The 10228-nt window shown below is 33.0% G+C and overlaps 2 protein-coding genes across 5 annotated transcripts in view; one reads left to right on the top strand and one right to left on the bottom strand.

The window, feature by feature from the left end:
* Positions 1–404: 404 nt before the first annotated feature.
* Positions 405–4625, bottom strand: LOC117179912. Of its 4 annotated transcripts, XR_004467968.1 has the most exons (5): positions 4138–4625; positions 3205–3303; positions 3013–3131; positions 2661–2820; positions 405–1411 (listed from the first exon to the last, which is right to left on the bottom strand). XR_004467968.1 is itself a non-coding variant. In XM_033372118.1 (3 exons), exons 1-3 carry the CDS (start codon positions 4184–4186, stop codon positions 1198–1200), a joined length of 423 nt encoding a protein of 140 aa, XP_033228009.1. In that variant the 5' UTR covers positions 4187–4625; the 3' UTR covers positions 405–1197. The 4 variants fall into 4 exon arrangements, 1 of the variants encoding a protein (XP_033228009.1); XR_004467970.1 differs by having other exon boundaries at positions 3013–3316; XR_004467969.1 differs by having other exon boundaries at positions 3013–3299.
* Positions 4626–5244: 619 nt separating this feature from the next.
* The window catches only part of LOC117179913 (39S ribosomal protein L54, mitochondrial), a 20213-nt gene continuing 15229 nt past the window's right edge, over positions 5245–10228 (top strand). Inside the window, exon 1 of the mRNA XM_033372119.1 lies at positions 5245–5385. Within this exon, the coding sequence (XP_033228010.1) occupies positions 5289–5385 (97 nt within the window). The 5' untranslated portion in view covers positions 5245–5288. The remainder of the gene's footprint in view (positions 5386–10228) is intronic.

The following is a 10228-nucleotide window of genomic DNA, read 5'->3' as shown; positions in this document are numbered from 1 at the left end:
AAGTATAATTTAAGGACGTTTGATCTCTAATGCGAAATTTTCAATAACAACAAAATACTACTCATTTTATGATACTCCAATATCACACCTTCATCTTCGTCGAGTATTTGAATGTGGTTTAAGATAATTATTTGCTGCATTTATACACAAAAAACATCCTCTATGTCTTCAAGTCTGTGCAGTATTGAATCACGAAATATGAAAAAGGGAATAGTTGAAACAAATTAACGGTCATGTTTTACCTCAAATAAAACAATCAGTGTTTGTTGATCTTCAATTAGAAAGAAATTTTACTCTTATAGGTGATGGGTTTGAAGAGCTTGTCCTTAGAAATGGATTTTTTTTTATGACCATGAGAATGATCCTAAGAAGGTCGTCGTAAGAGTTCAAAGCATTAATTCAGTGCAATGAGAATAATATTTTATTTCATTTATGAATGTATTTAAAACGTTTGTACACTTTTCAGGAAAATAGCAAATCTATATAAATCGCTTCCTCTTCAGTGCCTTCTTCTCACATGATTCCTTAAAACTTGTCTTCTGTTAACAAGTCCCTGATTGTTTCTTCTTACGTTGTTATTCCGCCTTATTCTCAATTGTTGCAGTATATTGATTCCTAATCTTCTTGCGTTAAATAATAATGCAGCAATTATGAAGCGCTTTTCCACAGCTGCAACTACATCTCTGCCATATTGGTCGTCAATTGCATCGTTCCCGACATCAACGAATTCGTCAACTACTTCTTCATCCACTACATCCTCCAAATCAAGACAGATGTGAAGAACGCAACAATGATGAGAGGTGCATTTTCAATGTGCTGCACATAAAGGTACCTTAGCCTACGAAATCGGCCCTTCAGCAATGCAAATGAACGTTCAATTACAACACGAGTTTTGGAGTGCATGGTGTTGTAATGCCTCTGGTTTTGCGTAAGATGACCATTGTCGCGAAAAGGTGTCATCAAATGATAATGAATGGGATATGCTGAATCACCAATGACATGGGTTTCTTGTGGACAAAAATGTTCGGGATCTTCATTTATTCCTTGTTTAATGCCACTCATCTGCCATACTCGAGCATCATGTATACTGCCGCAAATCCCAGCAAATATGTCGACAAATTTCATATTGGTATCGCTCATTCCTTGCAAGATGACTGAATGAAAGTGCTTCCGATTTACGTAAATCCCTTCATCGAACTAAGGAGCACTGACTTCAATATGGCATCCATCAACTGTCGCAACAACACCGGGAAATCCTGATATTGCCCTGAATTGTTCTTCTGCTTCAATTAATTTTTGACCCTCAGGCCAACGAATATAATTGTGAGCTTGATTATTCAGAGTTTGAGCGACATTAAACGTGTATCTCCATGCTGTGTTTATTGAAACGCCGAAACGATCAGCTATTGACCTGAAAGGAAATGTTGATTTTCTGAATTTCTAAGCTATTTTATGATAAAAACTGTTAAAAACTATTTTTAAATTATTAAACGACACTTTCATAGAAAATTCATCTTTTGAGTTGGAAATCAAATTGTTTGGTTGCAAGTTAAACTTTCTTTAATTTTTTTTTTTGTTGAAGATTCGTCGCTTTAATCAAAAATTCATTTCTTTTGTTGAAAAATGAGCTGTTTGATTGAAAACTTGTTTTTTCTTTGGAAGTTTTTTGGTTACAAATCTTTTTTTTTAATAAAAATATAACCACTATTATTCTAGTTGAATATTCCACAATTTTAGTTAAAAATTCATCTCTTTGATTGAATATTAATATGTTGCCAAAAATTAAATTAATCTAGTTACGGATTCATCATTTCTGTTAAAAATTCAACTACTTCAGTTAATTATTTACAATTTTATTTGAAAACTCATAACTTTGTTTGAAAATGTAACTAATTCTTGGAAAGTGATTTCTTTTTATTTGAAAGTGATTTTTTAAACTGGAAATTAAACTTATTCCAATTGAAAATTCCTTATTTGTAGTTGAAAATTCATCTGTTTGGTTGAATATTTTTTTTTTTTACTTGAAATTTAATTATTTACGTTTTAGTTGGCAATTTATCTTTTTTAGTAAAAATTAATTTTCGGTTGGAAAGTTGAACTATTTTAGTTAAAGATTCATTGTTTAAGTTGAAAACTCTTATGTTTGGTTTGAAATTAATTTTTTTAACTAAAAATGTTAGTATTCCATTTTTGGTTGAAAGTTACTTTTTTCATTCAAGATTCAACTATTTGGTTGAAAATATTTCTTCTTTAATTAAAACTTCAACTATTCCGTTAAAAATTGATGCATGTTGTTGAAAAATAGTGTTTTTGGTAAAAAATTATTTTTTTTATTTGAAAATTAATCTTCTTGTTTCCAAATTCATCTTTTTTGTTGAAAATTCAAGAGTTCCAATTAAATATTCATCATTTTACTTGAAAATTAATCTCTTTGGTTTACGTATTTGTCTCAAAATCAATTTATTTTGCAGTATTTTGCTCTGTTCTGTTAAAGTATCTTTAGAATGAACATCATGAATCAAAATACATGTTAAAGTTTAGCGGGAAGCATGAATATTTTACTTTTAGTTGACGAAAATTGAAAAACTTAACCAAGAAAAGCCGAGAAATGACCGAGAATTTTAAATCGTCCGCCGAATCGCGACCCTGTATATGCCTACCTGTATACTTCCTGGTTGGCAAATGTCCATATAGCAATGCACAATTGCTTTCCTGGGCACATTCTAGCAGGTCCAGGATTGTGTGGATGTAAGAAGGGGCCAATGTCATCAAGGACTTTCTGAAAGGTTCGCTGAGTAAGTCGGAAGTGTGACAGAAAATCTATAAAACAGAAAAATATCACTTAAGAGTTAATTGTTTACCCAATTTTCTGATGTAGAATTAACTATTAAAAATTCACTGAAGAATTCTTAAATATATTTTAGCTAGGGAAAAATCCCCACACTCCTAGAAATATTTAAAGTGCCACCAACTCACAAAAATCAATAGGAGTAAATTTTGAAAGAATATTACCAAGTTTGGGGATGTAGAATTTACTTTTGAGTGTTCACTGAAAATTATCTTATCCATTTTCACCACTATAAAAATTGTAATAGTTTCAGAAATGTCTCAAGTGTCATCAACTGCCCAAACTAAAAAACGGTGGTTTTTATTAGCAAGTTTGGATATGTAGAATTATTTCGATAAAATTAATTTAAAAACTACTCTTCTTCTTTCGCCATGGAGATTGGCGAAGACTGATGTCAAATCCTTTTTGATTATAAAAGACTGTCCGGACTAGACGGTCACGTATACGCAGCCTATCTGAAACAGTAATCTAAATATTATTTTTATAATTATTCGATGAAAATGATCGAGAGACATTTCTAAGGCATAATTTTTAGAACACAAACTTTAGCCAAACATTTAGAGTGGAAATTGGTTCAGGCTAGGCGTGAGTCAACAATTTTTTAATTGTTTACCATCAAACGACTAAAAATGGACTATCAAAAACTGTCAAGTGGCCAATAACAATTTCATATACGAAAAGGCCTATGTTTTTTAAAGTCGAGATCCCATCTTCAGTCATCTCATTATACTCCTTGAAAGTGTCTTCATAATTCCACTCTTTGGTTTTTATTTTTAAAAAGTAATTAACAAATTATGCAGCTACAAAAAATTATATCACCTTCAGTTTCTAAAATAATTAAAAAAAAAAGAACCAACGAGTGAAATTGTAAAGAATCTTTCAGGGAAGAAAATAAGCTATAGATATTTAAAATTTTGTGAAAATTTCTAGTTTTTAGACTAAGTAACAGTTCAAAATGGTAAATATGTAACGATTCTTAAATAAATAATTATAAATCAAATAATTTTTTTGCCTATATTGGATTTAACTTTCAAAATTGATCAAAATTTATTATTTTTTTTGGTCCCATTTTATAAATTCTATTTCCAGTTTCGAGGTTATATTAAAGGGACAATCGTTAATTACAACCAGTAAGATTTCTCTATTTTTTGTTTTATGAATACGTTAATTATTTACTTCGCGAATGATTTGCATGCGTGAAAGGAAACAAACAAGTTTTGCTCCAAAACACATTTTAGCGACATAAATAATTACGAAGCCAATAATTACAAGATGCGAAGAATATTTACCTGAGAATGAATACACAGGTATAATTTCTTCAAAATAAGTTTGAATCATGCGTGATTTTCTCGTTCATTTGGTCGAAAAAACTCAAGATTCTCGTCACCGTCGTCTTGAAAAAGAAGATCATCAGCACCGAAAATTATCGCTGGATCCAAAAGATCAACAGGATTCAAATCATTCACATTCGCGTACATTTTTTATTTTCTTCCCGCCCTTTACTTTTGCTCTGGCCAAAACGACGGAGAACGATCCCAGAGTACGAAGACACCTTGAACGTATCCCTTGCTCAAGAAATTTGCACGATACACAACCATTCTAGATTATTTTCACCGAAAGCAACAGCACATATCACACTCGTGAGATTTTTGCAATTTCTTAACCAATAAGAGGTGAACATTTGTTTTAAACGTCTGAGAACCCCTTCCCGCTCAGAGTGTACTCTGAGCATTAATATCGAAAACACCCCGAGAATAGCACCCCGATCACTGGGCTATACCTCAGTGCTCGTAACGAGTGCCCCGAACTGTTTTACGCATGTGCCGCGCTCGGTCTCTGATTCGTTGCTGTTCGCGCGCTATTTGAAATGTTAAAAAATAACTTATTTTTTATTATGAATAATGTCATTTTAACTTAAATAAATGTTTATTAGATCAATATTAATGAATCTTGATAAAAATAAAAATTTATTAAGTACATACTGTGTAAATAAAAAATATCCTTTTGTACTCACTTGTATTGTTCTTTTATATTTTTAATTATTCGAAAATTTTGTTATTTAAAGTTTATTAAAATAATCAAATGCATTGACAATCTTGTTTTACAATAGAATTATATTAACTCATACAAAAATTGATTGATTTAGCAAAAACAACCATAATATAACAACTATAACACAGTATGCACTAATAAATTTTCATTTTTATCAAAATTCATCAATATCGGCCTAATAAACATTTATATAAGTTAAAATGACATTATTTATAATAAACAATAAAAATGTTATTTTTTAGCATTTCAAATTGCGCGCGAACAGCAACGAATCAGAGAGCGAGCGCGACGCATGCGTAGAAGAGTTTGGGAACTCGTTACGAGCACTGCTATACCTACCTAACAGCTAAAGTACTGCAGAGGGCATGCACGCATACTTTATGAAACAATGAGTTTATTTACGATGTGTCGTTTAATTTCTTTTCATACAAATTTACAGCCATCCCTGAATTTTTGTGCACAAGCAAGAAATTATGCAGTTCCCAGTAAGTAATTATTCATAATTGATTGATCTTGAAGTGCTTATTTTCCTTTGAGGTTAAGAACCCAGTCGAACCAAATTTTGTTGTGGATTTTTGTTTTGTTATTTCTCATGCTTTAGTGACCATAGTGCATTCCTCTGCGGCTCCTTATTCGTAACCGCGGCATTGCGTAATTCTTGGAACGCATAATTCGAAATTGCTAAAATTGAAATTTGAGTGTTTTTCGAAGTGTAGACTGACAAAACCACCTCTCAAGTATTTCGCCAGTTACAACTTAGTGACAAAACTGGTAAATTCTGAAGTCCCTCTAGGTATACTTTTTTAATTATAGAGAATTTTTGATCGGGTTATATAACCGAGAATTTGCCAAAATTATGGTTTTTAACAATATTTTTATTGCTTGCTTTATATAAATACTTAAATATAATTTAGTTACTAGCTTAAGCATATTCAGGAGTATAATATATGCTGCAAGTTCTGTTGTACAGTGGGTGCCCTACCGAAAAGAATCTTTGAGTATATACTAAAAATTCTTTAGGTCAAAGAAGCTCAGAAAAATTCTCTGCAGGCACTCAGGTAGATATTTTTAAAGGTCCAGGAAGCTCGTTTAAATGGTCTGAAGGTTTTAAAATATCCTTTCCGAAATTGAAATAAGAATACGATCATAAATGACAAGCAGGGAGGCTATCTCAATAGAGTAGCCGACACTCAAGGGTCCTTTGTTAAGCTTTAGGATTAAAATTTAGAAGTAGATTTTTTTAAATTTTATATTTAACAGCCTAAAACTTAATAATTCGGAATCTATAGGTTTCGATGACTTCAGATATCTTAACTTTTTTTTTAATGCTTAAAATTGGAATTAATAGAACATTTCTCGTAAATGTAATGAGATACGCCAAAAAAGACAACATTTTCTAATTCAACTACAAAATTGTATATCAGTATATAAGTTATAATTATAAATAAGTATAATGAGAAAATTCATCAATTAAAAAAAAGTGTTAATGATTTGAAGAGAAAGTTAAAAAGGGGGAGCGGATTAGCCACGACAAACTACTGTAAATAACTCTGCCCGCCCGGTACGTGACGAATACAAAAGGAACATTATATTACTGTCGCACCACTCTTAAAACGATCACTAAAAGGATCTTGAAAAGGACCCAGATCTCTCAAACTATCTCCGAGACTATTTTGTTTCAAATCGACTTTGTTATAGACTCAAATTGGCCAAGCTATTTCGCTAAAGAAAACTCAGAGATTTCTTTCGGTAGGGTATACTAAGTATTCGTTCACTTAAGATTTTCAGGGTAACACTTATTGTATTACTAACTTATTTAAATGTTTAATAAATTTAATAAAAACTAGCTTGTTTTACAGAATGCCTACCCTAGATGATTTAACAAAGAGAAAATTAGTTTTGAATTGTTATTTACTTTTAAGAATGAAAAAAATGCAGCTATTTCGATAGGCGCACAAACTATTCGCTCAGTCACAAATAAATGTAATTATAAATGCCGAAATATTCGCCTAATATTTTGTGGGTTATCTCTTGGATTTAAGAACAGCTTGCAGTCTTTGTGGCATTGCATGCACAAGGGTTTGTGTACGTTCTGGAGAAATAGCGTCCCGTTCTTGCTGTAATATCTTCATAAATTCAGTTCGATTGGGTGCTTCCTTTTTTTCTGGCAGCCTCTTCCAAAAAACTCCACAGTTTCTCAATAGGATCGAAATCTGGTGATTTAGGAGGAGTTTATGAGTTGTTTTGACACATTTTACATTATCCATAGCGTTTTATTACAGGCTGTGTGCTTGAGGTCATTATCCTGTTGGCAAATTTATATACAATATATATACCTTCAAGACCGAATTTTTTGCTTTAGCGGGCAAATTTTCTTTTAAAATGTTTATGTAACGTTTAAGAGTTAATTTACCATCAATAAAGTATAATTTCCCAAACCCTGAAGAGATCACACAACCCCATACCATCACAGATCCACCCTCGTGTTTCACTGTTGGAATTATATTTTTTGGATCATGTTCTTAAATTTTTTTTCTTCATACTGAACGTCTTTCATCAGAGCCAAACGTGTTAAATTTACTTTCATCTGACCAAATTACTCGATTCCAGAAATTAGAATCCATATCTTTGTATTTCTTTGCAAATCTTTACCGTTTTTGGCGATTGGTTTTATTCACTCAGAACTTCTTACGCATTACTTGACCACGATAATGCATGTTTCCTTAGCATTTTTCGATCACAACTCATGGAAACAGATACATCTCTACCTGGTTAGTTCAGTCTTGATTGCAGGATTACTCAATTGATGATTTTTTAATTATGCATAAAATCATTCTTTCGTATGTGTTCGTCAGGACTTTAGGTTTATCACTTCGTTTCAAATTTTCCACTGTCGAGAGTGGTCGTGGAACAATGGATGCAAACTCAGGCAAACTATTGCATTGATTGTGCAATTGAATAATTATTTTTTTCTCACTTTCAGTATTTTTCGCGCGTTTTTGATCCATCTTGGACAGAAAGAAGCTTTAGACTGAAATTTTTTTCATTTTGTTAACGTATATGTTTGCTTCAAACTACTTTTTCAAACTTACATAAATATAAGAGTTCACAGTAACCTTTTAGTAACATCTTTCGCAGAACGGGAAACTTGTACGAATACTTTGTGTGCATATCGAAATAGGTACGCTTAGTTTATTTTTTATTTTTAACAGTAAATAACGATGAGAAAGCACTGTCTGTGCTAATTTCGGTACCTGAAAGGCACTGAAAAGTGATGCGACGGCCATATAATGGTCCTATTGTATTCGTCACATACTGGACAGGCAGGGTTATTTACGTTATTTGGCCGTCACCAACTTGACTCCCTTTTTAGAATTGTCTTCAAATTGTTAACACTAGTTTAATTTATGAATTTTCTCATTATACACATTTATAATTATAACTTATATACTAACATACTATTTTAGAGTTGAATAAAAAAATGTCTGTTTTATCGTATCTCATTCCATTTGCGAGATACGTTATATTCATTCCTATTTTAAACATCTAAAAGAAAATCTTAGAGATATGAAATAATCGAAATCGATAGATTCTTAATTTCTAGCCTTCTCATGGATAATTTGAAAATTGTACAATTAAAAATTTTGGATTTTTAATCCTTTCAGCTGGTCTACTTGATAGCCTAGTCGTAGGTATAAAGGAAACTGCTGCTGGCATTTAAAACCGGATTCGGAGTAGCTTAAACGAGCAGCACTAGAACGGCACTTGGCAGTGCCGTTTCAGTTCTTTTTCGTCAGCAGAGCAGATATTTCACGATAAATAAAATTATTATAAAGATATGAATCTGCTTTTATGCAAATAACAACTTATCCATCTATGTAAATAACATTAATATCATTTTGGTAAATAATGTAAAATGTCAACATTGGCGGCTTTCATTTTTACCCGTGTCACGCCGCGCCATACTGCATACTCGGAAAGTACTATAAACTTTGCTCTGCTTATGCATATTCTCCATGCACGCTACGATAAGTAATGTTGTGATTCATACTTTCATTCTAACCCACAGCAATTTGGGAGATACAAAATCATGATCTCTTGTGCTGTTTCTATACATAAAATATCTAATTTCCTTACGTGCATAGTTTCTCGTAATTTTCTTATTCTAAGATCATTTACCCCTCTAGCATTCCAAACACCTAGTCTCCATTCAGCGCCATTTATTGTTATCCTAAGATCATTTACCCCTCTAGCATTCCAAACACCTAGACTCCATTCAGTTCCATTTATTGTTTGTATTATATACTGTTTAAATGGTACACCCAACTACCACCTGTTGTTTTTTTTTTTATTTAAGTTGTAAAACGCGCCTTAGATTGCTGCGCCATCTATATTGTCGGGCCCTCTGTACGCCGCGGTGTTTCCGACGCGAGACTAGTCCCACACGTACTTCTGACCATAACTCTTGTATTGCTGCTCTTACGATAAAGGATATTAAATATTCCGAAGCTGTATCTAATTATTTAATCCCACGGCATTACATTTGGCGATGAAAATGGGATCCGTGCCTCAAGTCTAAAGGTTCGGAGGTATAAAAGTACAGCCGTGAGTGTGAAATCGCGGTGTCGGTCATTTTGTTCCTTGTACCGTCTCGGAAAATGCAACGTGTAGTGTCCTTGACTCCGGCAACACGAGTTGCAGTGCTTGGAACTTTGCTTCGGATGTGTCGTGTAGAGTCGACTCAGTCTAAAGACTAAATAAAAACGGTCATGTCCAGTTTGTAGTGAAGATTCAGTGGAGTGTGTCTGCTCAGTAGTTGCTCTTTGTGAAAAAGGATGAAAAAGGATTGCATCCTTGTTCGGATAAGGTTGAAGCTATTAAGTCTGCGCAGTCTCCTAAGAACGTGCCGGAATTACGGTCGTTTTTATGCCTACTTAATTACACATGCACACAAAAAAGTGGTCTGTCCAACAGACTGCACTAGCATATCCTTATGTTTTTGGGGTCACAGATTCTGAATCCGGGGTCAAACTAACCCAGTTGGCTCATATTTTAACGAAAAACGCAAAATTAGACTTAAGATCAACGAAAACCTTTAAACCTTTACCAGAGATGAGTTGGGAGACTGCTCATGCAATGGAATAAGAGACTACGTCAAAATTCGACTGCTAAAAGCGCCCTCTTGGTTTGTGGCTCAACTCCTCGGAGTTACTTCGAAGTTTTCGCCATTTTTCAGACGTTCCGCGTCGGTAATTGCTGAAGTTAGAAAATTTTAAAAATGAGTTACCACCGCAGTTACAATTACAGGAGTTACCATAAATGTAAATG

This window comes from Belonocnema kinseyi, chromosome 9, assembly GCF_010883055.1.
Source record: "Belonocnema kinseyi isolate 2016_QV_RU_SX_M_011 chromosome 9, B_treatae_v1, whole genome shotgun sequence".
Lineage (NCBI taxonomy): Eukaryota > Metazoa > Arthropoda > Insecta > Hymenoptera > Cynipidae > Belonocnema > Belonocnema kinseyi.
Note: the sequence above shows the minus strand (reverse complement) of the source record. Positions and strands in the feature narration are given on the sequence as shown.

What these genes read in the sequence shown, in the direction of transcription:
- LOC117179912 (XM_033372118.1), bottom strand. Translation starts at nt 4,186, where the DNA reads ATGATTCAAACTTATTTTGAAGAAATTATACCTGTGTATTCATTCTCA. An exon ending in ACCTGTGTATTCATTCTCAG is followed by an intron (nt 2,821 to 4,137) that starts GTAAATATTCTT and finishes TCTGTTTTATAG; the next exon opens with ATTTTCTGTCACACTTCCGA. An exon ending in GCCAACCAGGAAGTATACAG is followed by an intron (nt 1,412 to 2,660) that starts GTAGGCATATAC and finishes ATTTCCTTTCAG; the next exon opens with GTCAATAGCTGATCGTTTCG.